Source organism: Oncorhynchus kisutch, linkage group LG17 (genome assembly GCF_002021735.2).
Source record: "Oncorhynchus kisutch isolate 150728-3 linkage group LG17, Okis_V2, whole genome shotgun sequence".
NCBI classification, from domain to species: domain Eukaryota; kingdom Metazoa; phylum Chordata; class Actinopteri; order Salmoniformes; family Salmonidae; genus Oncorhynchus; species Oncorhynchus kisutch.
In genome coordinates, this window is record NC_034190.2 from 20,757,023 (window position 1) to 20,784,771 (window position 27,749).

General features: G+C 45.4%; 3 protein-coding genes and 1 long non-coding RNA gene across 4 annotated transcripts in view; 2 read left to right on the plus strand and 2 right to left on the minus strand.

Annotated features, from left to right (window-relative positions):
- Positions 1-246: 246 nt before the first annotated feature.
- Positions 247-4,328, plus strand: tomm7 (translocase of outer mitochondrial membrane 7 homolog (yeast)). Its single transcript, XM_020505190.2, has 3 exons — positions 247-443; positions 2,964-3,012; positions 3,888-4,328. The coding sequence occupies exons 1-3, from the start codon at positions 341-343 to the stop codon at positions 3,901-3,903; spliced, it is 168 nt and encodes a 55-aa protein (XP_020360779.1). The 5' UTR covers positions 247-340; the 3' UTR covers positions 3,904-4,328.
- A 2,911-nt stretch (positions 4,329-7,239) lies between these two features.
- il6 (interleukin 6 (interferon, beta 2)) lies at positions 7,240-10,698 on the minus strand. Its single transcript, XM_020507339.2, is given in 6 exon segments — positions 7,240-8,305; positions 8,308-8,461; positions 8,927-9,070; positions 9,327-9,443; positions 9,586-9,782; positions 9,888-10,698. Coding segments are annotated over 6 exon segments (663 nt in total). The 5' UTR covers positions 9,904-10,698; the 3' UTR covers positions 7,240-8,270.
- A 1,573-nt stretch (positions 10,699-12,271) lies between these two features.
- LOC116354335 (uncharacterized) lies at positions 12,272-23,813 on the minus strand. Its single transcript, XR_004203560.1, has 4 exons — positions 23,435-23,813; positions 23,213-23,353; positions 22,666-22,734; positions 12,272-12,784 (listed from the first exon to the last, which is right to left on the minus strand). It is a non-coding gene; the product is annotated as an uncharacterized LOC116354335 (long non-coding RNA).
- rapgef5a (Rap guanine nucleotide exchange factor (GEF) 5a) overlaps positions 22,839-27,749 on the plus strand; it is a 70,939-nt gene continuing 66,028 nt past the window's right edge. The window contains exon 1 of the mRNA XM_031793183.1: positions 22,839-23,368. Within this exon, the coding sequence (XP_031649043.1) occupies positions 23,213-23,368 (156 nt within the window). The 5' untranslated portion in view covers positions 22,839-23,212. The remainder of the gene's footprint in view (positions 23,369-27,749) is intronic.

The following is a 27,749-nucleotide window of genomic DNA, read 5'->3' on the forward strand; positions in this document are numbered from 1 at the left end:
TCTGAATTTTCCTTGTTTTACTGTCCTTGTGAGAACACAAGGATTGTTTTTGCTTTTACTATCATCCTAACATGACGGCCAAGCTCTCAATCCAAAACATCTGAGTGAAAGTATGCAACCATCTGTGTATGTATGTATTTATGACCATTTTAGGCGTAATGTTGCTACTGTAGGCGCAGATTAACATTTCCTATTGCGTCCACAAATTGGCGCTCGTCATATTTCTGATTGAACCAACTATCGCAAAAAATCCAAACCACCTGCCACGCTTTACGGCAATGCGTCGGCTTCCTCTTTTTCACGTCCTTCAGAACCAGAACCAGTGAACCAACTAGCTACCATGGCGAAGCTCAGCAAAGAGACCAAGCAGCGGCTGCAGACGGTGTTTCAGGCCGGACAGTTCGTCATCCGCTGGGGTTTCATCCCCACGGTGCTCTACCTTGGTCAGTATGTGGCAAGTCGGTTAGTTTAGAGTGATAGCAGTTCGGGTAGGGGGATATGTCCAAGTGACAGTATTTGTACTGTTGTAGTATGTTGCAAGGTTGAGATTTGTTTATGATTAACAAATTCAAGTTAGGGGAACCTCGTTTGTGTAACGCGACCACTGCATGCATTTGGAATTGCATAATCAGCTCTATGTTTTCCCCAATTTCGGTTAGCTAAACAACGTCCGAAAATATATGGAGATTTGTGGCCATAGTGTGACACGGGGACTCTGTCATGTAACAGCTAAACCACAGCTAGCTCACAGTGGTCGGTGATCATAGCCAGTGGTGTGAATGGAGAAACGAAGCCAGTGAGACATTTCCTGAATTAGCTACCGCAGGAACACCCCAGCTGTCAAGGGAAGCTAGCTAACTAAAATTAGGCAAAACGCACGTTTGGGACTCCTGCTGTTGGTCGGTGTGTTTGTGCGGCTTTGCGTGTTTCTCGGGTGAGATCTCCCACGGGAGAAACCAAAGTCTTAAGCATAAGCCCAGCGTTTCCCAAACTTTTGCCCTAGCACTACAGAGCTGATAAAGTAATCGAAACTTTGAGTTGACTATGGGGAAATCTATTGGAATTCAATAACTTTTTGACCGCATCCCTTTAGATTTAAACAGCTTTCGATACGTTTGCCCATTGAAGAGGTGGACGTGAAGGGCAAAACATTCAGGAGATGAAAAGGGGCTCAAACCCCTCATACCCCACCATACCATGAGAAATCTGTCTTCATCACTCGAAAATATAAACGGTTGCGTTTGATATCATTTAAAAGCTTAGTGTTGTCAAGCTATTTTATTATAGGCATTTTTAAACCTTTTACGTCAATAATGTAAAAACGTGTAAACTCATATTTTTTTCATATCAGCATATTGTTTCTTAGACCCTAGTTCACATCATTTGAAGTTTTTGTGTTGTGCCAGTTGAGACACAACATGCTCTTGAATACAGGGTAGGTGTCATTTCAATCATAAAATAGACTTCATAGAATTGACATACCTTCAGACCACTGCAATTTAGCTGGTACACCAGTGACCTTTTAAATGAATCGATGTTGAATGTCAAAGGAGAAAAGGTCAATTTTATATAACAAAATATGCTTTTTTTCCCCCAAAACCTATAAAATGCGTTGACAACCATCTATCTTTTCCAGTGATGACATGGATCTCTTATGGTATGGTGGGGTATGCAAAATGGGTCAACTTTCAGCCCCTTTATCTCTCAAATGTTTTGGCATTCAAGTCCAAAGTCACTTTATGAGTGCTTCTTCAATGGGTATGGAAGGTTTGGTGATTGAATTAAAATGGGTTTACCCTTATTTGAATCAGTGGTGTAGTGCTAGGGGAGAAAACAAAATGTTCACTCGTTAACCCAATAGGAAATACCTTCTTGGGTCGAGGGTGAGACGGATTTTTAAATCACAAGCAGGGCTACCTCGTGAGACTGTGAGCCCGACTTTCTGCCTTCTGTCCAGCAACACCTCTCTCTACTTCTTTCCTTCTTCAACCTCTCCTACTGCCTTCTCACTTTCCAACCCTCTCCCTCTAACTGCGTCCCTACTTTCCAAGTGTGTTTCCCTCTATGTGCTAACTGAGGGTTAGTGTGTGCGTGCATCATGACCTGTATTCATAGACCAGTGCAGATTGCTATTGTCATCAACCTGCTACAGGCTGGGCTAATGTTAATGCTAGCCCAGGGTAGGCCACGGAGGACCCTGCCAGTTTCGGTACCTGATCAGTAGTTAGGTTTTAGCTCCAGGGTAGGAAGGAAATAGTTACAGCTTCTCTGGGAGGGAGATAATTACACTGGGGAAACCCTGAGTGCCACAAGCTGGCATGGCTACACAGTACACACACACATATACGCTAACTATCTTCAGAGAAAGTGATGGGGTATCCCAGAATGTCTACATGTGTCAGGAATGAGGACGTTGATGCAATGTTCTAGCATGAGTGAATGAAGTGTTGCAGAAACAGAAATGTGACTTATGAGTTAATTCATAGAGCATTGCTGCTATTTTCTATTCCCCTCCCCCTCTCTCAGGTCCAATAGTAGGTGTTGGAGACTCAACACCAGGGTTGGGGTCAGTTTGAATTGAAGTCGATCAATGCAGGAAGTGATTGGAATTTTGAAATGAACTAATAGAAAAACATTTGAATAATATTTTCTCAATTTCGGGTTTATTGAGAAGCCAATTTTTTCAGTTATTGAATTGGAATTTCAGTTTACTTCCTGAATTGACTGACTTAAATTAGAACTGACCCCAACGTGTTTAGTCTCTAACACCTACAATTTACCCAACCCTGAACAGTCAGAAGCAGCGGGTGGCTGTCCTATCGCTTCTAACCAGAAGATTGGCTGTCCTAATCAGTTAATTTCCAGAAGATTCTAGATGTTTAACGACGCTCGGGAGTGCAATTAATGTTTCTACAACGATTTGCTTTTCTTCATCTCTGCTCTCTTTTGTTTTTGATGTACAGGTTTCGCACGAGGGGGGGATCCTGGTATGCCGGAGCCCAACATCCTAAGGTGCGCTGTGTCTGTCGGTCCATCTCTGTGTGTGTCTGTCCATCTCTGTGTGTGTCTGTCTGTTTTTGGTTTGGCCATCTGATACAGGGAATGTTAAGTTGGCTGACGTTTTACATGGCGTAACCAGTTGTGCTATTTGGTTTGTTTTTGTTTGTAACTTTTTTTTGTAACTTATTTTGTACATAATGTTGCAAACCATCAAACAAGCAAAGCGTCAATGCACGATTAAGATTGAATCCTATTACACCGGCTCCGACACTCGTCGGATGTGGCAGGACTTGAAAACTATTACGGACTACAAAGGGAAACCCGCCTCGTTATTGTTCTACTTTGTGTTATTTTACTTTAGTTTATTTGGTAAATGTGTTCTTAACTCTTCTTGAACTGCACTGTTGGTTAAGGGGTTGTATGTAAGCATTTCACCGTAAGGTCTACACTTGTATTCGGCGTGTGACAAAGTTTGATTTGAATACGGTGTCATGACGCTGGTCAAAGTAGTTAAATACATAAGGAATAGTGTGCCAATGGTTCTGGTCAAAGTAGTGCATTTATATAGGGAATAGGTAGCAATACCATAAATAAGATTGTTTACTCAGGCTGTTTTCCATTGAAAGAAATGGTCATGGTTCCTGTCTGTGGGTGTTTCTACTCACATGTGAGCATGCTTTTCCTGCCTGATCTCATGGTTCCTCAGTAATATCTGGCTCTGCTCTACTTATTGTGCCCACCTGTCCCGGCCAGAAAAAAATTGCCAGTGAGATGTCTCACCCTGTGGCACCCCCTAGATGAGGGAGTGGGGTGTCTTGCTTTCTCTACCATCTCTGGCCATGCCATTAAGACAAATGTAACCTATGACCTTGTTTTCTCTCTTCCAGTCTGCTGTGGGGCTGAGGACAACCCTGACCCACCCAATCACCTCCTCCCACAATGGTCATGTGACTCCAAGCTGTCACCACGGAAGTGGATGCCATCTTTCCCTCAACAATTTCTATATGGCCCATATTTTAGGCTGGTTGGAACTTTCTTTGTCACTTCACGTTTGGGTCGGAGACTTGAAGCGCTGAATTCCCTCTCACTCTGAAACACCAAATGGCGGGATGGACATCTTATTCTGAAACTGCACCTTTACTGCTTGGTGACGGACCATTTTTCTCTCATTTTGTTTCCTGTCAGTTTGGAAACATGTAAAACCTAGTCTTTTCATTTGGTCATGGATCTGTGTTTGTCTATTTACCTTAAATCATCCTGTATAAAATGTCTGCCTGTTGGTTGAAAATGGACCTGAGTTTGTCTATAAATCACCTTTTGAGAGAAGATTACTGTTTGTTTGGTTTGATTTTCGATTTATACCGTGACATTCTATTTTTTTCATGGAACCAATACATTTTTATGGGCCTAATAGTAGCCCAAAGCCATCTGTTAAACGGTAAAAAAACGAACATTTATCTTTTTAATTTCTCATTAGCACAACCAGTCATGGCGTTATTAATTATCCATGTTTCCATCCAACCTTTATGGGGGTAAAGTACATGTCGGGTAAAAAATGTCATGACTGGCCTTATGGAAACAGAACATTTGTCGGTCAACTTTCCAAATGTCGACAAAGCAAAATACGCTAGACAAAGTGTGATCGTTTTGTGTCTGTAAAATTAATTTTGTGAGAAATGGTGGTGGAAACGCCTTTATGCGCAAATATTTATATGATAACCCATATCGAAGTCACGGGATGTTATGGTGTGTGGTCCTCCAACTACGACTTGGGAAAATGTGCATTTTTATTAGGCTACAGATGAAATAACTTACAGTACATTCGGAAAGTATTCAGACCCCTTGACGTTTTTCACATTTTGTTAAGTTACAGCCTTGTTCTAAAATGTATTAAATCATTTCTTTCCCTCATCAAGCTACACACACTACCCCATAATGACAAAGCGAAAACAGGTTTTTTAAAATGTTTGCAAATGTAATTATTTTTATTTATTTTTTTAATTTCAAACCCTTAGCCATGAGACTTGAAATTTGAGCTCAGGTACATCCTGTTTCCATTGATAGTCCTTTAGATGTGTCAACAACTAGATTGGAGAACACCTGTGGTAAATTCAATTGATTGGACATGATTTGGAAAGGCACACGCCTGTCTATTTAAGGTCCCACAGTTGACTGCATGTCAGAGCAAAAACCATGAGGTGGAAGGAATTGTCCGTAGAGCTCCGAGACATGATTGTGTTGAGGCACAGATCTGGGGGAGGGTTCCAAAATAATTCTGTAGCATTGAAGGTCCCCAAGAACACAGTGGCTTCCATCATTCTTAATGTTTTGGCATTCAAGTCCAAAGTCACTTTATGAGTGCTTCTTCAATGGGTATGGAAGGTTTGGTGATTGAATTAAAATGGGTTTACCCTTATTTGAATCAGTGGTGTAGTGCTAGGGGAGAAAACAAAATGTTCACTCGTTAACCCAATAGGAAATACCTTCTTGGGTCGAGGGTGAGACGGATTTTTAAATCACAAGCAGGGCTACCTCGTGAGACTGTGAGCCCGACTTTCTGCCTTCTGTCCAGCAACACCTCTCTCTACTTCTTTCCTTCTTCAACCTCTCCTACTGCCTTCTCACTTTCCAACCCTCTCCCTCTAACTGCGTCCCTACTTTCCAAGTGTGTTTCCCTCTATGTGCTAACTGAGGGTTAGTGTGTGCGTGCATCATGACCTGTATTCATAGACCAGTGCAGATTGCTATTGTCATCAACCTGCTACAGGCTGGGCTAATGTTAATGCTAGCCCAGGGTAGGCCACGGAGGACCCTGCCAGTTTCGGTACCTGATCAGTAGTTACATTTAGCTCCAGGGTAGGAAGGAAATAGTTACAGCTTCTCTGGGAGGGAGATAATTACACTGGGGAAACCCTGAGTGCCACAAGCTGGCATGGCTACACAGTACACACACACATATACGCTAACTATCTTCAGAGAAAGTGATGGGGTATCCCAGAATGTCTACATGTGTCAGGAATGAGGACGTTGATGCAATGTTCTAGCATGAGTGAATGAAGTGTTGCAGAAACAGAAATGTGACTTATGAGTTAATTCATAGAGCATTGCTGCTATTTTCTATTCCCCTCCCCCTCTCTCAGGTCCAATAGTAGGTGTTGGAGACTCAACACCAGGGTTGGGGTCAGTTTGAATTGAAGTCGATCAATGCAGGAAGTGATTGGAATTTTGAAATGAACTAATAGAAAAACATTTGAATAATATTTTCTCAATTTCGGGTTTATTGAGAAGCCAATTTTTTCAGTTATTGAATTGGAATTTCAGTTTACTTCCTGAATTGACTGACTTAAATTAGAACTGACCCCAACGTGTTTAGTCTCTAACACCTACAATTTACCCAACCCTGAACAGTCAGAAGCAGCGGGTGGCTGTCCTATCGCTTCTAACCAGAAGATTGGCTGTCCTAATCAGTTAATTTCCAGAAGATTCTAGATGTTTAACGACGCTCGGGAGTGCAATTAATGTTTCTACAACGATTTGCTTTTCTTCATCTCTGCTCTCTTTTGTTTTTGATGTACAGGTTTCGCACGAGGGGGGGATCCTGGTATGCCGGAGCCCAACATCCTAAGGTGCGCTGTGTCTGTCGGTCCATCTCTGTGTGTGTCTGTCCATCTCTGTGTGTGTCTGTCTGTTTTTGGTTTGGCCATCTGATACAGGGAATGTTAAGTTGGCTGACGTTTTACATGGCGTAACCAGTTGTGCTATTTGGTTTGTTTTTGTTTGTAACTTTTTTTTGTAACTTATTTTGTACATAATGTTGCAAACCATCAAACAAGCAAAGCGTCAATGCAAGAAGTCTCAAGGCTGTAATCGCTGCCAAAGGTGCTTCAACAAAGTACCGAGTAAAGGGTCTGAATACTTCTGTAAATTTGATATACTGCATAAATAAATACAACATTTTGAAAAAAATCTAAAAACCTGTATTTTCTGTCATTATGGGGTATTGTGTGTAGATAGTCTCCCCCCCCCCCCCCCCCCCCCCCCCCCTAATTAATTTAATCAATTTCTCATGTAGACTAGCCTACCCGCACTGTATCTGCGAGCTTTTGGCTAGAGCGCATGACACCAGACCAGAGTATGCACATTTGCTATTTAACGCAACAGTGTTTGTGACAAAACTATCGGTAGAGTTGAAAATGCGATGGAAACACATTGAACTTTAGATTTTTATTCAGTATATGAGAACTTAAGTGAAAAACACCACTGGTGAGAAAACGAAATCTCTCCAGTTGGATGGAAACCTAGCTACTGTCAAACAAATGTTCGTCCACTCAAATAATTCCATGCACTCGTGCCGTTTGATTAATGGAAAAAAGCATCTGATAAAAAATACCAAAAAGTGTAGTGACATTTGGCGATTGTCATTGAGTCAACACATTCTTGTCGCCTGAATTAATGTATGCGTCTTGCTGACAGAATGACACCTTCCGACAAGTGGATTTTTTTTTGTTTTTGTGATGACCACATGTTGTGAAAATAACCATCTTGTTGAAACAATGTTTGGTGAACAACATATGAGCAACACATTTCTCTCTTCTCTCAGATACCATTTATGATTCCTTTTTATATCCAAAACATTTGTCACAGTTAGAGCTGGGACGATGAACTGACAATTATCGACACCGACCATACTGATCACTTATCGCAGGCATTTTGCTGATATCGTTCATTGCGATAAGTAGCCTATACTAGAGAAATGTCAAGTTTGAAATTAAATAAGTTTGCTAATATGGTTGGTTGTTAATTGGACAATTGAAGGCTACAACGATCAAACTAGTAGTAGTCACAATCAATGTAGTCACTAATGTACTGTAAAGGCATTTAGAGATAAATTTAAGTCTGTGCTTGAAATCCATCAACATGTCATAATTAGAAAAATACATTGAGTCCATTTGTGTGAAAATAAATAACACTATTTGCTATAAAAAATATATAAATATGTATTTTTATAACAAGTTTCTCGAAAGTTGGGTACAAGAGACACAAAGCTGCTCGAGATCAAATAAATTAATCAGATTAAATAAATTCAATACATTTTTCATCTCAACCATAAATACATGAATAAATATATAAATAACTGTGTTTTGAAGTTCAGTCAAGTATTACATTCAATAAATAAAAATAAACAGCTGATTCAGAGAATAAGACATCAGTGCAGGTTTTTACTCCAAGCCTGATCTAACACACCTCCGCCCACCATAGTGATGTCATGGTTACTGGCAGCCTTTGCCCCTCTTCTCCATGCGCGGAGGGCTGTCTTGGTGTCGACCAGGAAGTGACGTAGTTCCCTAAGGATGGCGTGAACGCTGGTCTTCCTCTCCCACTCTATCCCTGTAGACACCTCACCCAGAACACGCTCCCTCTCACTGGCAGACAGGTCCTCTACTACCTCAGCAGCCTTCATCTAGAGAAAGAGATGATACATTAGGTCATCTGTGTGCCACAAGATTTTGCTAAATCCTAGGTATCTGGTGGAACTAAAGCAAGTCTGGGAAAATCTGCCCACAATGAAAGTCAACTTTCTAAAGAAAGGGGTATTTAAAGGGGCAATCTACAGTTGCTTCATCCATTTTAGGACCTATAAATACATTATATGTAGTCATTTCTTACTCCAATGTTTGTAAAATAAAAAATAAATAAAAAATTACATTTAATTTTGATATCATGGATGGTCAGTCCTTGCATCCATAGCTCTGTCTATGAATTTGATAGTTACATTTGTCCAGGCCCATCCCTCAGCTCTTTACCAAAACAGTGGCGGTGAGGTTTGTTATTGTTTCAACTGCAGATTGCACCTTTAAGTAGTATAATGAAGTAGTATAATGATTGTATTTAAGTAGTACTATAACATAATATAACTATTACATACCTTGTCTTTGAACAGGCCTATCAAGACAGTAGTCTGGTGCATGACAGAGGGGAGCAGGGTGGATTGTGGGTATTCAGCCTTAACGTGCTGGAGAAGAACATGGTACACCTGCAGACCATGACTGATCTTCTGCAGACATGCCTCCTATAGGAGTGGACAACAAATACTTTCACTTTCAATTAATAAAAATAAAAAAGTACTCCCTAGATTCATCTAGAAGGAAGAAACAAGGAGAGAAACCAGACTCAAAATGTCAGCCAGTAAAGATGTCTGCATGATGCTGCCTCAAGGTTTCATTTCTAGGATTTTTCATTTAGATCACAAAAGGAATAGCTTGGCTTCATGATTTGGACTTAATTCCAGACACAGGTCTTAGCCATTCATTCAACTTTATCTATACCTTGTTGTAGTTTGAGGTGGAGCAGGGGGTCTTGGAGAGGTGTGTGGGGATGGAAGGGACCTGGTACTGTATGAATGATGACATCTCTTCCACTGGCTTCTGAAACTCCTCCACAAACTACAACACAAGGAGGAATAAAAGTTAGACTTTTCAGATTGGTTTAATTGGTTTTATTTTCAAAGTTAGTATTTTTGTTTTCAATTATAACATTTGAAGAGCCATTTACAATATAATACAAAGTACATGTAAAACAACTCACCTGTTGGTCTCGGAAGTTGATCACTTCCTGAACGAGCAGCTTGATCACCTTGATCACGTTCTCCCATATCGGCGGCGCGCCCGGTTCACCGGAGAACGATTCGACCCCGAGCTCCTCTCCAGAGGTCCAACCAGGCGCGCTGGGCACTGGACTCCCGTTAACTACCATCACCACGAGCACCGAGAGGAGTGAGAGGTCTGAATGAACGAGGAGAGCAAGAGAGGAGTTAGTGATAAAATACAAAACACAACCCAGTTTATTTGACCAGGTAGAACGGTAGAATAGTGTGACGTCCGACTTACAGTGTGTAGAAGTCATGTCCCAGTTAATTGTTTTGTCGGTGCTGTGTCCAGTGACTCTTGAGTGATGCTGAAGTTGGTAGGCTACTTGTTTGTCTGACTGATGCTACATGCGCAAGCATTTATATTCTTACACATTGCAAGTGTTTCCTCATCTCCTTCCCCTCACCCCTCCCCTCTCCTTTTATATCATCACTCCATCATTATCAGTCAGAGATATTGTCTTAGTCCCTAATGACACTCTACTCCTACATAGTGCACTAGTTTTGACCAGGGCTAGGACTTTGGTCAAAAGTAGTGCACTATCTAGGGCTCTGGTCAAAAGTAGTGCACAAGGGAATAGGGTGCCATTTGGGACAGAACTTACAAAAATATTACTACAGGAAGTCTCTAATGGAGAGATATTACTCTGTCATCATATAACCTGTAACGTTACACATGTCACCAGGTCTCTACTCTGCATCATGGAACACTCAGACAGGTATCAAGCCTAATAATCTAGAATGCAGGGTTGGGGTAGTTCTCTCAATGCATGTGTTTAATCAAACCGTTCATTCTTGTATTCTGTATATTTATGCAACTCAATGAGAGGTAGAAGAGATGTGAGGATAGGGAAGAGACAAGACAAAGAGAGGAGAGGTGAGGAGAGAGGAATAAAGGTGTGTCCGTTGTCTTGTAATATGGGGCTGCACCCCAGCCCCACAAATTATTCATAATCTAATAGGGCTATTTTGTGCTGTCATCAGGGCGCAACAAGACTAGTAGTGAGAGCATCATGGGGCAGTTTCACTTCACTAAGAAAATTCCCAGAAAACCCCTCTAAGTGTCCTTCTTTTCAAAATACATTAATACAGTGCATTTGGAAAGTATTCAGACCCTTTCACCTTTTCCACATTTTGTTACGTTACAGTTTTATTCTAAAATGTATTAAATAAAACATTGTCCCCATCAATCTACACACAATGTCCCATAATGAGATAGTAAAAACAGGTTTTACGAAATTTACGAATAAAAAATGGAAATATCACATTTACATAAGTATTCAGACTAGTGGTGCAGTTGATCCGTGATCCGTAAGGATCCGTAAGGACTAGTGGTGTAGTTGATCCGTGATCCGTAAGGATCAACCCCCACGTTACGCTTTAAATGTGTGGCCAATATCATACCGCTTTCTTGTGGCACAATGCCTACACACCCTAATGGTGTTGTCCACCACCCTTCTTCCGTCATCATATTTGACAGGGAAGCCAAAATGCCCCATACATGAGACTTGAATGAAGCGAGAGGCTTTTCCAGTTCTTCAGCTTCTCCGCTAGCCGTGGCTGTCACTGCTCTTTTTTCTTCTTTGCTTCGCGAGCATCCAGGGTTGATTCGTTGGGATTCAACATGCCCCGTTCACGTGAACAGTACACGCAACTGCTTAACAAAAAATCAAATCAACCTTCAGGCGTCAGAGTAGAACACAGCACGCATCTATCTGTCTTGTCTTTATCTTTTCACTGCATCGAGAGTTAGGGAATTATTACTTTAAAAAGTAACAGCGGCAGTAAAACTGTATTTCACACTCTGATGGTTAAACTTTGCAATTGATCGGCGGTTCACATGGGTGCCGAACCGTGGGGGGGTGATCCATACAGTTTTACTGCCTCTGTTACTTTTTAAAGCAGTTGCGTGTACTGTTCACGTGAACGGGGCATGTTGAATCCCAACGAATCAACCCTGGATGCTCGCGAAGCAAAGAAGAAAAAAGAGCAGTGACAACCCCAGTTGGTGTGTGTATGGTTCCCAATCGGAGGCAGCTGATAATCATTGCCTCTAATTGCAGATCATACTTAGTGTTCCTTTTCCCACCTGCAATGTGGGATATTGATTTTGTATAGTGCCTATGTGCGCTACGTATTTGCACATTCGTTAATTCTTTGTTGTTTTGGGAAATTTCACTTTAATAAAAATGTGGAACTCTACTCACGCTGCGCCTTGGTCCATTTATTTATATAACGATCGTGACACGGCCAAAGGTGCTTAAACAAAGTACTGAGTAAAGGGTCGGAATGCATGTGATATGTAAATCTGTTTTTGTTTTGTCATTATGGGGTATTGTGTGTAGATGGATGAGGGGAAAAAACTATGTAATCTATTTTAGAAGAAGGCTGTAACGTAACTAAATGTGGAAAAAGTGATGGGGTTTGAATACTTTCCGAATGCACTGTACATTCTCTAGTTGTCAAGGCTCAAGAGAAGACCCAGATGCAGACAGTTTCGAAGTAACAAAAGTTTATTACAAAAATGGGGGCAGGCAAAAGACAGGTCAAGGGCAGGCAGAGGTCAGTAATCCAGAGCAGAGCCCGAAAGGTACAGAACGGCAGACAGGCTCAGGGTCAGGGCAGGCAGAGGTCAGTAATCCAGGGCAGTGTCACAAGGTACAGAACGGCAGACAGTCTCAGGGTCAGTGCAGGCAGAATGGTCAAAACCGGGAAAACAAGAACTAGAGAAAGACAGAAGCACGGGGAAAACGCTGGTTAGGCTTGATGAAACAAAACGAACTGGCAACAGAGAACACAGGTATAAATACACTGGGGATAATGGGGAAGATGGGCGACACCTGGAGGGGGGTGGAAACAAGCACAAAGACAGGTGAAACAGATCAGGGTGTGACAGTACCCCCCCTCTAGGGGCGACACCTGGCATCCTACCTGGGTGCAGACCTGGTTGCCCCGGGTACCGGCGTTGGAACTCAGCGATGAGGCCTGGGTCCAGGATGTCCCTAGCGGGGACCCAGCACCTCTCTTCCAGGCCATAACCCTCCAGGTACTGGAATCCCCTGCCCCGCGGTCGAACATTCAGGAGTGGCCTTGATGAGACGGGGGAGAGGGGTGTGCCTGGAAACAGGAAACTGTGGGCTGTGGGACATAGGTTTAATTCTAGACATGAAAAGTGGGATGTATACGGAGGGTACGGGGCAACAGAAGATGAACAGCAGGGGGGCTAATGATCTTGGATATGGGGAAAGGGCTGATAAAACGGGGGAAAAGTTTGAGGGACTCCACCCAGAGGGGCAGATCTTGAGTGGACAGCCAAACACAAAGCCAGGGTCGGATGGCAGTCCGCTTGTTGCCGATACCTGGAGGTAGTCTTGAGAAGAGCCGACCGGGCTCTCTTCCAGGTATGGCGACAGCGGTGGACAAACATCTGGGCAGAAGATATGCCGACGTCTTCCTCTTGATCCGGGAAGAGCGGGGGCTGATAACCCAAGGAATGCTCGAAAGGCGAGAGCCCGGTGGCAGAGCAGGGGAGGGTGTTGCGGGCGTATTCAACCCACATGAGTTGCTGGCTCCAGGTGGTGGGGTTGTCGGAGACAAGGCAGTGAAGAGTCGTCTCCAGGTCTTGATTGTCTCACTCCAACTGGCCGTTGGACTGAGGGTGGAGCCCGGTGGACAGGCTGGTCGACGACCCAATGAGTGTGCAGAACGCCTTCCAGAACAGGGATAAGAACTGAGGACCCCGGTTGGAGACCATGTCCACCGTGAGTCCATGGATCCGCAAGACGTGCTGCACCATGAGCTGGTCTGTCTCTTTGGCAGAGGGTAGCTTGGGGAAAGGAAGAAATGGGCGGCTTTGGAAAACCGATCCACTACAGTCAGGATGGTGGTGTTGCCATCAGACGGGGGGATAGAAGTCCAGGGACTGTGAGGGACAGGCAGTGGTTGAAGGAGACCAGCCGGAGCTTGCAGAGGAGTCTTGCTTTGTGCACAGATTGTGCAGGCGGCGACAAACTCAGAGACATTCGGAACCATGTTAGGCCACCAAAAGCATTGCCGCACAAAGGCCAGGGTCCGTCGGGAGCCCGGGTGGAAGGTAAGCCTGGAGGAGTGGGCCCACTCCAGGACCGAGGGGGGGACAGCGTCAGGAACAAACATCCATTTATCTGGCCCCCCCCGGGGTTCGGCTGGGAACGCTGTGCCTCACAGACCTGCTTCCTTATTCCCCAGCTGAGTGCCGTTGCCAGGCACGAGGTGGGAAGGATGGTCTTAGGGTCCGAGGGTGTAGCAGTGGAGTTATAGCGGCATAACAGCGTATCCGGCTTGATATTCTTTGATCCCAGTCAGTAGGAGAGGGAGAGGTTAAACCGGGTGAAAAGAAGGGCCCACCTAGCTTGCCTGGAATTGAGATGCTTGGCGGTGCGGAGATATTTCAGGTTCTTGTGATCCGGCCACACAATGAATGGATGTTCCGCCCCTCCAACCAGTGACTCCACTCCTCCAATGCCATCTTCACCACAAGAAGCTCACGATTTCCCACATCGTAATTCCTCTCCTTGGTGTTGAGGCGATGGGAGATGGCACAGGGATGTAACTTGAGGTCCAGGGCAGAACACTGGGATAGGACAACCCCCACTCCGACATCCGAAGCATCGACCTCCATCACGAATTGACGGGACGGGTCAGGATGAACCAATATGGGAGCAGTGGTGAAGCGGTGCTTGAGGTTCCAGAACGCCCAGTCAGCAGCAGGGGACCATGTGAACGGAACCTTGGGAGAGGTGAGAGTAGACAGGGAGGAATCCAGGGTGCTGTAACCCCGGATAAAGAGGCAATATAAGTTGACAAATCCCAGGAAACGTTGCAGCTGCACTCTGGACGTAGGCTGGGGCCGCTCTCACCGTCCCGGGATACATCTGTACATTCCCTGCAGCAATGATGTAACCAAGGAAGGGGATGGAATTCGCATTTCTTCGCTTTCACAAAAAGCTGGTTCTCCAGGAGGCGCTGGAAGACGTGGAGAACGTGTTCTTGGGCTGAGTGGGAGAAAATGAGGATGTCGTCGAGGTACATGAAGACAAACCGGTTCAACATGTTGCGGAGAACGTCATTAACCAGGGCCTGGAACACAGCTTGGGCGTTGGTAATGCCAAGTGGCATGGCCAAGTATTCGCAGTGACCACTGGCCGTGTTGAAGGCAGTCTTCCACTTGTCCCCTTCCTGTATCCGCAGCAGGTGGTAGGCGTACCGCAGGTCCAACTTGGTGAAAACGGTGGGTCCCTGGAGCGGCTCGAAGGCCGAGGTGATGATATCATTGAGGCCCCGGTAGTTGATGCATGGGCGCAGGGTTTTGTCCTTCTCCACAAAGAAGAACCCTGCGCCATCGGGGGAGGGAGAAGGACGGATACACCCTGCAGCTAGGGAGTCCTCAATGTAGGTCTCCATAGCCTTGGTCTCCGGACACGACAGAGAGTACAGTCGTCCCCTGGGCGGTGTGGTGCCTGGGAGAAGGTCAATCACGAAGTCATAGGATCAGTGCAGAGGAAGAGAAGTGGCCCGGGCCTCACTGAACACTTCCTGGAAACCTCCTGGTACTCCGCGGGAATGGTGGCGAGATCCGGGGAAACTTCTGAGGCCACAGGAAAACGTCAGCTGTGCTGACTTCAGACAATGGGTGTTGCAGAATGGGCTCCAATCCATGATGGCACCAGCAGTCCAATCTATGAGGGTATTGTGTCGCTGGAGCCAAGAGAATCCCTATACCACGGGAACCTGAGGAGACTTAATTAGCATAAATATGATAGCCTCGCTGTGGTTCCCTGACACTCGTAGGGTGATGGGAGTGGTATTGTGGGTGACCCGACCTATAGAGCGTCCGTCCAGCGCTCTAACGTCCATGGGAATGGAGAGGGGCTGAGTGGGGATACCCAGCTCGGACGCCAGGGTAGGGTCCAAAAAACTCACATCGGCCACAGAGTTGATGAGTACCCAGAGAGATTTCAACTGGTTCCCCCACAGCAGGATGGCATGGAAAGGGGTGCGAGTAAGGGGAGAGGAAATGTTCTCTGTATGGCCCACCAGAGTACTCGTCCCTACCGGTGAGCCTGGTCTTTAGTGGACAGGAGGACACAAAATTACCAGTAGTCCCTCAACACAGGCAACTCTTTGTGTGAATCCGGTGTAGACGTTCAGCTGGGGACAGCCTAGCTCTGCCTAGTTGCAATGGCTCGGGAAGAGGAGAACTGGCAGACTTCGGAGACTCTTGGGGAAACTCGGGTAGCCTCGGGTCCTCTTGGCCACGGAGACATCAGGGACTTCCGGGAAGCCTTGGAGGCAAGGTGGAATCCTTGGGTGGGTGAGTGGAATTGGACCTCCTCTCCTTCCTACGTTACCGTAGCCGCCCATCGATCCGGATGGTCAAGGCAATGAGCGAGTCAAGATCCTTCGGTAGTTCCTGGGCTGCTAGCTCGTCCTTCACTTCCTCCGATAATCCGTGCAGGAACGTGTCGAACAGCGATTCCGGGTTCCAGGCACTCTGAGCTGCCAACAGGCGGAAATCCACTGCATAGTCTGCCACACTGTGGGAGTCTTACCGAAGCTGGAGTAACTTCCGGGCAGCCTCTCTCCCGGACAATGGAGAATCAAAAACCTTCACCTGCGCCACAAACTCCTACAGACTGAAGCATACGGCTGACTGTTGTTCCCACACGGCCGTAGCCTACGTGAGAGCCCTCCCGGACATCAGCGTGATGAGGTACGCTATCTTCGAGCAGACCGAGGGGAAGGAGGAGGGCTGCAGCTCGATGATGAGAGAACGGTGCGTGAGAAACGCCGACAGGTTCCCAACTCTCCAGTGAAGCGTTCCGGGGGAGGTAAGCAGGGTTTCCGGGAAACCGGGGTGGCCCCGCTGCTAACAGCCGGGTTACCGTTGTGGTAGGCTGCCTGACAGACAACCCGCGGAATTGCTCTAGCAATGTGTTCAACACCTGGTCATGGCGTTCGATCAAGGTCTGGAACCCTTCCGTAAGACCACGAAGCAACTCCTCGTGCCTTCCAATGGTGTCTCCTTGCAAGGAGACGGCTGTGGAAGGACCACCAGGGGGCAGGCTGGTCCCACGGATTGTAGCCCAGCCTGGCATGTGAGTCAAGGTGATCAGAGGCAATTAAGCACAGCTGACGGCACTAATTACATATTCTCTTCCTCCTACAAGAGAGAGGAGGGAACCGGCAGTGGGGGAGAAGGGATAAAAAAAAGAATGATTGCTTCTCCAAAGGAAAGGACTTACCGGATGGAAGGGAGAAGAGGACAAACTACCTCTTGGGAATGGCAACCACGGATCCGCACCACCACCCAAAGGGAGCTCTCCTCAAACGGATATTTAAGGCGGTGACACACCCGTAATTTATGTTATAGTTAAAAGTTACTCACCTTGTGTTCCTTGTTCCTGTGAAGAAGATTTGTGTTTTCCAATCCTTGATTGTGTGGGATTGTTTGGGAAGAAAGAAATACCTCAATAGAGAACTTTGTTCAATGTAAGAAAACCTGATCCCGACTCGTTTATTCCACCTTTTCGCTTTAGAGCAACCTCAAAGTACTTGGTCCACTCACACGGCATTGCGGAGCTGGTCCGAGTCTGCTACGTCCGTCATGGCCAGTTCGTACTGTCAAGGCTCATGAGAAGACCTAGATGCAGACTATTTCAACGTAACAAAAGTTTATTGTAAAAACAGGGTGGCAGGCAAACAACACGGCAAGCAGAGGTCAGTAATCCAGAGCAGAGTCCAAAAGGTACAGAACAGCATGCAGGCTCAGGGCAGGCAGAGGTCAGTAATCCAGAGCAGAGTCCAAAAGGTACAGAACAGCATGCAGGCTCAGGGCAGGCAGAGGTCAGTAATCCAGGGTGGTGTGACAAGGTACAGAACAGCATGCAGGCTCAGGGCAGGCAGAGGTCAGTAATCCAGGGTGGTGTGACAAGGTACAGAACAGCAGGCAGGCTCAGGGCAGGCAGAGGTCAGTAATCCAGAGCAGAGTCCAAAAGGTACAGAACAGCATGCAGGCTCAGGGCAGGCAGAGGTCAGTAATCCAGGGTGGTGTGACAAGGTACAGAACAGCAGGCAGGCTCAGGGCAGGTAGTATAGAGCCTAATGAACCCTGCTCAGGTAGAGCCGAACGAACATTGGCCACCGCTCTGTGAGTGAATCAACTGCTGTGTTAGTTTGCCACGGTGCTTGTATTTGGCCTATAGTTTTAAAAGCTGAATTTATATGGAATCTTTGATTGTGCTTTGGCCTGCATCTGTGGCGGTTTGCTGTGTGATTCTAGTATTCTGCTTTTGACATACACACACTGGTTGTCCTAAACATGATGTCCTATAACAAATGTCCATGCACATGGCAATTGAAAGTCCAAGGTCCAGTGTCTATGATGTCAATTTGTCAGTGTTTGAGGGAACGATTGGACTTCCCTGACGTCTTCTCTCTCAGGCTGAGACTTAGTCAGGCTAAATGTTTGAAGAATTCTTTCCTGGGAATCGGCTGGGTTGCAGTTTCAAGTGTCATTCTCAAAGCAACAATTCACTATTAGGATCTGCCCTGGTTAGATTTCACAGTTCCAGTCAATTCAGAAAGTACGCCAAACTGACTGGAATTTAAATGGAATTGACACCGACCCTATTACGAGGACACATTCATATCCACACTAATGTAACACTATTAGCTCAGGTTTGTTATGTTATTAAAGCATTCCTGTGGTTAGTTTTGTTTGTATTAAATTGTAGTGTTAGTGTCTACTTCTCCTGAAGAGCTGAACACTTAAGGCCCTAATTTTGCTAGATCAAAGTATGTGTGTAATGGTGGGGATATAAGTTACAACATAAGTTGCTATTGTATTTATAACTGCATATTCTGATAAACTTAGTCAGCCAGTTGCACTTTCCTTATCTACATTATTTCCTGTCCTCTCATGCTCTTGCAAACTCTCTATTCTCCGTTTTTTTCTCTCTATTTACGTATTCTCGGAAAACTCTGGCAGTCTGTGACGGGCTCCGATTCCACAGAACTACTAGGCTTGTGTCAAGAAGCTTGCGTAATCACTTAATGAAATCCTCTTTGATTTATACAGTGTCTCTTTCTCAGAATATGTTTTTCCCCCTCTCTGCCCCCGATTGTATTGCTCTTCCAATTCATGACTCTGTGTAAAAACTCAACTCAGAGATTCTGTGCTAAGTAGTTGAACACTGACTGTGTCTACAGAGGGGAGATGTAGGCCCTTATCCAGAAACAGCCCCTATGCAATTAACACTTCCCTAGGCATTTCCCATAGTCCCTACTAGGAGTAGTTAGTGGTAGACTAGGACTAGTTAGTAGTAGACTAGGAGTAAGAGTAGTTAGTGGTGGACTAGTTGTAATACAATATTAGTAGTACACTGTTTCAGTAAGTAGAGGGTGAGTGTGACTGGGTAAAAGTTAGGAGAGGAAAACCATAGTCGTTTATAATAACTAGAGTTAATCAGAGGGAGTTGCTGTGAACGTAGGAGAGATGGCGAAATTGAGATATGCAGAGAAAGAATGGTTTAATAGGGAAGCGACAGATACTGTAGGAGGGATGTCATGCTAGATCACAGTGCTTGTATTCATGAAGCGTCTCAGTAGGAGTGATCTAGGATCAGTTTTGCCTGTTAGATCACAATAAATACAATTGCATTGACCGAGGGGACCTGATCCTAGATCAGCACTCCTACTCTGAGACGCTACTAGTTACAGACACATCAAAGGTCTGTCTGGATGCATACCACTGCTGCACTATTTGGTGACATAAGTGTCTTCCAGTAGTGATCGCTAGAGGGCAATGAAGCATTTCACCGAAATAAATGATAACCATACATGGCCTCAACCTCTACAGTCGAGCAGGGACATCTACTGGTCAAAGAGATAGACTGCAGCTCTGCACCCACCACAGCAGAACTGAGCCCAAGACCTGAGAGGATGGTGTGTGTGTGGAGATAGTAACACAAGCATTTGGCTGCACATGCTTTAACATCTGCTAAACTGTGTATGTGACCAATAAACTTTGATGTGTGTGTGTGTGTGTGTGTGTGTGTGTGTGTGTGTGTGTGTGTGTGTGTGTGTGTGTGTGTGTGTGTGTGTGTGTGTGTGTGTGTGTGTGTGTGTGTGTGTGTGTGTGTGGAACAATGAGGAAAATATTTATGGTTAATAGATAATGGTTTATAGTGTGTCTTCTAGAATGGGTCAACATCTCAGTCTGTTCCATTTTTAGAATCTTCATGTGTTCCATCAGAAGCTTAAGGCTCTTCTCCTCCTCACTGCTCTCTTTTCTCCTCCCCACTGCTCTATCCTCTCCTCTCCGCTGCTCTATCCTCTCCTCTCCGCTGCTCTATCCTCTCTTCTCCATTGCTCTCTCTTCTCCTCTCCACTGCTCTCTCTTCTCCTCTCCACTGCTCTCTCTTCTCCTCTCCACTGTTTTCTCTTCTCCTCTCCACTGTTCTCTTCTCCTCTCCACTGCTCTCTTCTCCTCTCCATTGCTCTCTCTTCTCCTCTCCACTGTTTTCTCTTCTCCTCCCCATTGCTCTCTTCTCCTCCCCATTGCTCTCTCTTCTCTTCTCCTCTCCACTGCTTTCTCTTCTCCTCTCCACTGCTTTCTCTTCTCCTCGTCACTGCTCTCTCTTCTCTCCACTGCTCTCTCTTCTCCTCTCCACTGCTCTCTCTTCTCCTCTCCACTGCTTTCTCTTCTCCACTGCTTTCTCTTCTCTTCTCCACTGCTTTCTCTTCTCCACTGCTTTCTCTTCTCTTCTCCACTGCTTTCTCTTCTCCACTGCTTTCTCTTCTCCTCTCCACTGCTTTCTCTTCTCCTCTCCACTGCTTTCTCTTCTCCTCTCCACTGCTCTCTTCTCCTCTCCACTGCTCTCTCTTCTCCTCTCCACTGCTCTCTCTTCTCCTCTCCACTGCTCTCTCTTCTCCTCTCCACTGCTCTCTCTTCCTCTCCACTGCTCTCTTCTCCTCTCCACTGCTCTCTTCTCCTCTCCACTGCTCTCTCTTCTCTCCACTGCTCTCTTCTCCTCTCCACTGCTCTATCGCCTCCTCTCCACTGCTTTCTCTTATCCTCTCCACTGCTATATCGCCTCCTCTCCACTGCTGTTTCTTCCTCTCCACTGCTTTCTCTTCTCCTCTCCACTGCTTTCTCTTCTCCTCTCCACTGCTCTCTTCTCCTCTCCACTGCTCTCTCTTCTCCTCTCCACTGCTCTCTCTTCTCCTCTCCACTGCTCTCTCGTCTCCTCTCCACTGCTCTTTCTTCCTCTCCACTGCTCTCTCTTATCCTCTCCACTGCTCTTTCTTCCTCTCCTCTCCACTGCTCTCTCTTATCCTCTCCACTGCTCTCTCTTCTCCCCACTGCTCTCTTCTGCTCTTCTTCTCGCCACTGCTCTCTTCTGCTCTTCTTCTCTCCACTGCGCTCTTCTGCTCTTCTCTCCACTGCTCTCTTCTGCTCTTCTCTCCACTGCTCTCTTCTGCTCTTCTCTCCACTGCTCTAACCTCTCCTTTCCCCTGCTCTCTATTCTCTCCACTGCTCTCTTCTCCTCTCCACTGCTCTAACCTCTCCTTTCCCCTGCTCTCTTCTCTCTTCCTCCCCACTGCTCTCCATTCCTTCTTCTGTCCTCTCCTTCTCCTTTTTCCTCCTCTCCACTGCTCTTTCGTCCTCTCCTCTCCACTGCTCTTTCTTATCCTCTCCACTGCTCTCTCTTCTCCCCACTGCTCTCTTCTGCTCTTCTTCTCGCCACTGCTCTCTTCTGCTCTTCTTCTCTCCACTGCTCTCTTCTGCTCTTCTTCTCTCCACTGCTCTCTTCTGCTCTTCTCTCCACTGCTCTCTTCTGCTCTTCTTCTCGCCACTGCTCTCTTCTGCTCTTCTCTCCACTGCTCTCTTCTGCTCTTCTCTCCACTGCTCTCTTCTGCTCTTCTCTCCACTGCTCTAACCTCTCCTTTCCCCTGCTCTCTATTCTCTCCACTGCTCTCTTCTACTCTCCACTGCTCTAACCTCTCCTTTCCCCTGCTCTCTTCTCTCTTCCTCCCCACTGCTCTCCATTCCTTCTTCTGTCCTCTCCTTCTCCTTTTTCCTCCTCTCCACTCATTTTTCTCCAGTGTTCAGTTGGAAGTGAATTGTATCCACGCCCCAGTAGCCACATGCACTTCTCAATATTTAATCAAGTTTGTTTGAAGAGCTCTATGATGGAAAATAGGTTTACTCCTGTTCTCGCTCTTTCTCTCACCCCTCCTCCTCTAGTCTCTCTCCCTCTTCTCCCAGTCTCCCCACGCTCTCTGTACAGTACATACAGACCAAGCCATAATACCACATACAACACCTAAACGCAAAATCTCTCTGGTCTGAGAGAGTATGGGCCTAACTGACCCCTAACCCCTGACCTCGCTGGTCTGACCATAGCCTTACGTAGGCTAAATCCTGATTCTCTACCCTTCTCTCAAAGTGTACACGTGTACACTCCGTCATGGATTTATCAATGGTGGAAACTCCTTCCAGTCAATACTTAGACCAATCCAATGGTTTTAAATCCACGATGGGAGTGTGCAAGTGCATGCTTTCGGAGAAGTGTGGAGAATTGGAATGCAGCATTTGTGCACTTGTTGTGCACAATTGTAGTGAAATCCAAACTAGCCACTACCCAGAGTGCACTGGGACAACGTTGAGACACAGAGAGTATGTAGGGTGAAACACTCAAATACACTTACATAAACTAGAAAAGGGCTGTGCGTGTGTGTAATCAGAGTGGCTGAAAATGGCCAATTATGTGAGATTAAGACTCTTATCAGGATAACACACAACATCTCAGTTATACAACACACATCTACTGGCCTATTGTATTGACTTCAGTCCATTCACTCAGACCTGTGTGTGTATGTATGTGTGTGTGTGTGTGTGATGTAGGTTTAGAGTAGATTTAATAGCTCTCACACACTTACACCCTGATGGTGTAGCCTAATGGCCCTTTGTTTACCTATCGAAATTTGAGCCGCAGGTGAGGCGATGACGTCGCCTCCAGTTCGTCCTTTCCACCATTTTGTTTCTAAATGCAACAGAAAAGACAGAATTTACAACTCTTTAATACAACATTTATACACAGGCCCTCATTTGTCAACATAAAAACGCAGCCTAAATGTGTTAATATTATCAAGATTTATCTAATTCGGATTTTTAAAAACGGGGATATGTTAAGTCGAAAATGTATTGAATGTTTAGCAAGGTGCTACGACTCCTCTACGTCTGACAGATGGACATTATGCAATGATGTTCTTCTGCACCTGCAAGTCCCCCTCCCCTGCACACACACATAACACATTGATAGTACAAGGGAGGAGGACATTCGGGTGGAGCAGCGTTGCGTGCTGCAGCGGATACTCTGTAGGTCGTTAACGCGCGCGGTTCGTCTGTTGCAGAACAGGTGTAGGTCGGTGTGTGTGTGAATAAGAGAGGCGACAATGAGCCGTAGCTGGTGTGTCTGTGTGTGAGAGGAGCAGGAGTAGAAGAGAAAAAGACAGACAGACATGGAGGACTCTGAGTCCGGTGGAGAAGATGGTATGGTCGGCGGCTGGCGGTGGAATAACCGAAACACCGGGGCTCGAGACCAGACTCAGCTAAGGCAGAAGATCCGGGATTTACCCGGACTGTTGAAACATGGACTGCACCTAAGGAAGAAAAGCGTGAGTATCGACAGAAAAATGTCCCTTCCGTGTGTGTGTTTTGGTTATTCTTTACCGTCGAGTTACCTCTTATCTCTGTCACGATTCACCTAGATGTGCTGTTGTTCCACACACGACCTCACTGTACCGCCGTGTGTACGCTCGTGCTCTACAGGCTCCCGCCATTCATTGGTTACGTCCAGAATGTGTTTTTAGATGCCGTACCTATGCAGTAGCCAAGGCAACACATGTCTTGGTCCAGTCTTGAATCAGTTTCACCAGAGATGTTACTTGCCCATTCATGTAGCCTACTGTAATGCCCCCTTGGATTCTAGGGAGCGAATATGTTATCTGACAATGACAGTGGTACTAAAGGTGTTTCTCAACTCTCCTCAAGTGGGTGTATGTTAGTGTATAGTGTATGTGTGTGTGTTGAAGCGTGAAGATATGGTAGCTCTGCTAAGACCTGTCCTGGAGGAGGGAAGGACACACATCTAACCTACACACACAATAATAAAGAACTGAATGACTGTCCAAGGTGTGAGCCCGGGGTTTGAAGGAAAGGCTGTGAAGAGACTAAACAAGAGATTAGGTCTGTCCTGACATGTTCAGCAATCTAATTAATAGTTGTATAACACAGATGAAAGCATAGAGATCTTGTGATGTATGTTTTAGAGGTGTTATCAGACAACAGCTGTAGTAGAAAGATCACAGTAGGAAGGTGTCAAGTGTGTGTTTGTCCTAAAGGGATGTTTTCATGAGTGTGTGTGGTTGATTTCATGTTTCCATTTTGACTCCCCTGTGTTACGGATCTACCAGAGAGCAACACAAGATGAGTGTGTGTGTGCCCAGTGTGTATGTATTAGAGGTCTTCATGGGTCACCCAAGACCCGAACCAGGACCTGAGCAGGTCCAAAATACAAACTTTTCCCTTGGGTCGGGTCCTGTTTGATTGTCATCAGGTCTCGGGTTTATGTAACTACAGCTGATAGGCCTGACTGGACCTGGCCACGGCTCTGCATAGCCTATAGCATATTTATTTTATGCTAATAACATGCTGACCATTGCGGCTCCATGTGTGCATCTGCATGTTGATTTTGTCTATCCCTACCAGATGCTTTCCATGGCACGCAGGTTAAAATACCAAAACCAACTATATTCATTTGGGGACAGGTTGAAACACACACAAAACATTCATGGATTTTTAGCTAATTTGTCCTTGGAGATAAACATAGGTTTGTTATTTTACCTGAAATGCATGTCCCTTTTTTTTGCTGGGTCTTTGTAGAATTTTTACCCATGTTGATTCATACCAAATCGTATGTGCTCTACTCCAACAATTAATTCACAGATGAAAAGGGGAAACATAGTTTGTTTTTACGGTACTGGGTACTGTCGCCGGACGCTCTGGATTGCAGAAGCGCACTCTAGGCGTGGTGCCGGCACTGGTGGTACCGGGCTGGGGACATGCACCTCAGGGCGAGTGTGGGGAGGAGGAACAGGATGTACTGAACTCTGGAGGCGCACTTGAGGAAGAGTGCGAGGAGTAGGAACAGGACACCGGGTTGTGAAAGTACACTGGAGACCTGGTGTGTATAGCCGGCATCAATTGTTTCCGAAACTTTAACACATGTTTCAGGATGAGTACGAGGAACTGACACAGGTGGCATCAGACAGCTAACACGCTCCTCAGGGTGAATGCCGTGCATACTATGCCAAACCAACAGTTCTCTCTCTTCACTCTCCTCCAATAACTCTTCGACAATCTCAGACCCCCAAATTTTTCTTCGGGTTTCTGTGGCCTACCTCCCCGACATCGTTGCTGTCCTCTCTTACTTCGCCGTTCCTCCTGCGCTGTTTCCACCTGCCTCCATGGTAGGCGATCCTCTCCTGCCAAAATCTCCTCCCACATCCATGATCCTTTACCGTCCAGTATTTCATCCCAGGTCAATTTTTCCACAAAGCGCTGTTCCTCCCTTTCACGCTGCTTGGTCCTTTTTTGGTGGGTTATTCTGTCATGTTCGTCATAACGAGGAGACCAAGGCGCAGCGTGATAAGAATACATTCTTCTATTAATAAACAAAGAACATTTAACAAAGTAACAAAACAACCATGAAGCTATATAACACAAGTGCTGACATGCAACTACACATAGACAATAACCCACAAAACCAAAATGGGAAATGGCAACCTAAATAGGATCCCCAATCAGAGACAACGATATTTTATTTTATTTATTTTACCTTTATTTAACCAGGTAGGCAAGTTGAGAACAAGTTCTCATTTACAATTGCGACCTGGCCAAGATAAAGCAAAGCAGTTCGACAGATAAAACGACACAGAGTTACACATGGAGTAAAAACAAACATACAGTCAATAATGCAGTATAAACAAGTCTATATACAATGTGAGCAAATGAGGTGAGAAGGGAGGTAAAGGCAAAAAAAGGCCATGATGGCAAAGTAAATACAATATAGCAAGTAAAATACTGGAATGGTAGTTTTGCAATGGAAGAATGTGCAAAGTAGAAATAAAAAAATAATGGGGTGCAAAGGAGCAAAATAAATAAATAAATAAAAATTAAATACAGTTGGGAAAGAGGTAGTTGTTTGGGCTAAATTTTAGGTGGGCTATGTACAGGTGCAGTAATCTGTGAGCTGCTCTGACAGTTGGTGCTTAAAGCTAGTGAGGGAGATAAGTGTTTCCAGTTTCAGAGATTTTTGTAGTTCGTTCCAGTCATTGGCAGCAGAGAACTGGAAGGAGAGGCGGCCAAAGAAAGAATTGGTCTTGGGGGTGACTAGAGAGATATACCTGCTGGAGCGTGTGCTACAGGTGGGAGATGCTATGGTGACCAGCGAGCTGAGATAAGGGGGGACTTTACCTAGCAGGGTCTTGTAGATGACATGGAGCCAGTGGGTTTGGCGACGAGTATGAAGCGAGGGCCAGCCAACGAGAGCGTACAGGTCGCAATGGTGGGTAGTATATGGGGCTTTGGTGATAAAACGGATTGCACTGTGATAGACTGCATCCAATTTGTTGAGTAGGGTATTGGAGGCTATTTTGTAAATGACATCGCCAAAGTCGAGGATTGGTAGGATGGTCAGTTTTACAAGGGTATGTTTGGCAGCATGAGTGAAGGATGCTTTGTTGCGAAATAGGAAGCCAATTCTAGATTTAACTTTGGATTGGAGATGTTTGATATGGGTCTGGAAGGAGAGTTTACAGTCTAACCAGACACCTAAGTATTTGTAGTTGTCCACGTATTCTAAGTCAGAGCCGTCCAGAGTAGTGATGTTGGACAGGCGGGTAGGTGCAGGTAGCGATCGGTTGAAGAGCATGCATTTAGTTTTACTTGTATTTAAGAGCAATTGGAGGCCACGGAAGGAGAGTTGTATGGCATTGAAGCTTGCCTGGAGGGTTGTTAACACAGTGTCCAAAGAAGGGCCGGAAGTATACAGAATGGTGTCGTCTGCGTAGAGGTGGATCAGGGACTCACCAGCAGCAAGAGCGACCTCATTGATGTATACAGAGAAGAGAGTCGGTCCAAGAATTGAACCCTGTGGCACCCCCATAGAGACTGCCAGAGGTCCGGACAGCAGACCCTCCGACTTGACACACTGAACTCTATCAGAGAAGTAGTTGGTGAACCAGGCGAGGCAATCATTTGAGAAACCAAGGCTGTCGAGTCTGCCGATGAGGATATGGTGATTGACAGAGTCGAAAGCCTTGGCCAGATCAATGAATACGGCTGCACAGTAATGTTTCTTATCGATGGCGGTTAAGATAAACAGCTGCCTCTGATTGGGAACCAATTCAATCCACCATAGACCTACATTTACCTAGACATACCAAAACCGCATAGATATACAAAAACCCTAGACAAGTCGAAAACACACATACCCACCCTCGTCACACCCTGACCTGACCAAAATAATACAGAAAACATAGATAACTAAGGTCAGGGCGTGACAAATTTGTTAGCTTCTCCTTTTTCAAGAATAACTTTCAACAAGAAGTTTCAAATTATCATTATCTGGTGAGTGGAACTGTGTTTTTTATTGCAGCAAGCTTGCTGTTGTTAGCCATATCTTTGAAAATATGTTTGTGAAACATTGTTGAAATTAAAGTGGAACTGACAGCATTTTAGCAACATAAAATCTTATTCAAATCTGTTCAGGAAGAATTTGACATTTCCTGACAAGCGACCACTTAGATATGGTCATACTAAGGCATTTGTGGAAATTCTATAGCAATATAGCGTGGGAAAGCGGCTGTGCATTTGGACAATTAATAGACACTGCAGTAAATAAAACCTAATAAACTATCTCTTATTCAGGACCGGAGTTTACACAGAACGATGTAGCACGTTCATAAATTCATCAGTTGTTCTGCACTCTGGCAT

What these genes read in the sequence shown, in the direction of transcription:
- tomm7 (XM_020505190.2), top strand. Translation starts at nt 341, where the DNA reads ATGGCGAAGCTCAGCAAAGAGACCAAGCAGCGGCTGCAGACGGTGTTT. An exon ending in CCCCACGGTGCTCTACCTTG is followed by an intron (nt 444 to 2,963) that starts GTCAGTATGTGG and finishes TTTGATGTACAG; the next exon opens with GTTTCGCACGAGGGGGGGAT.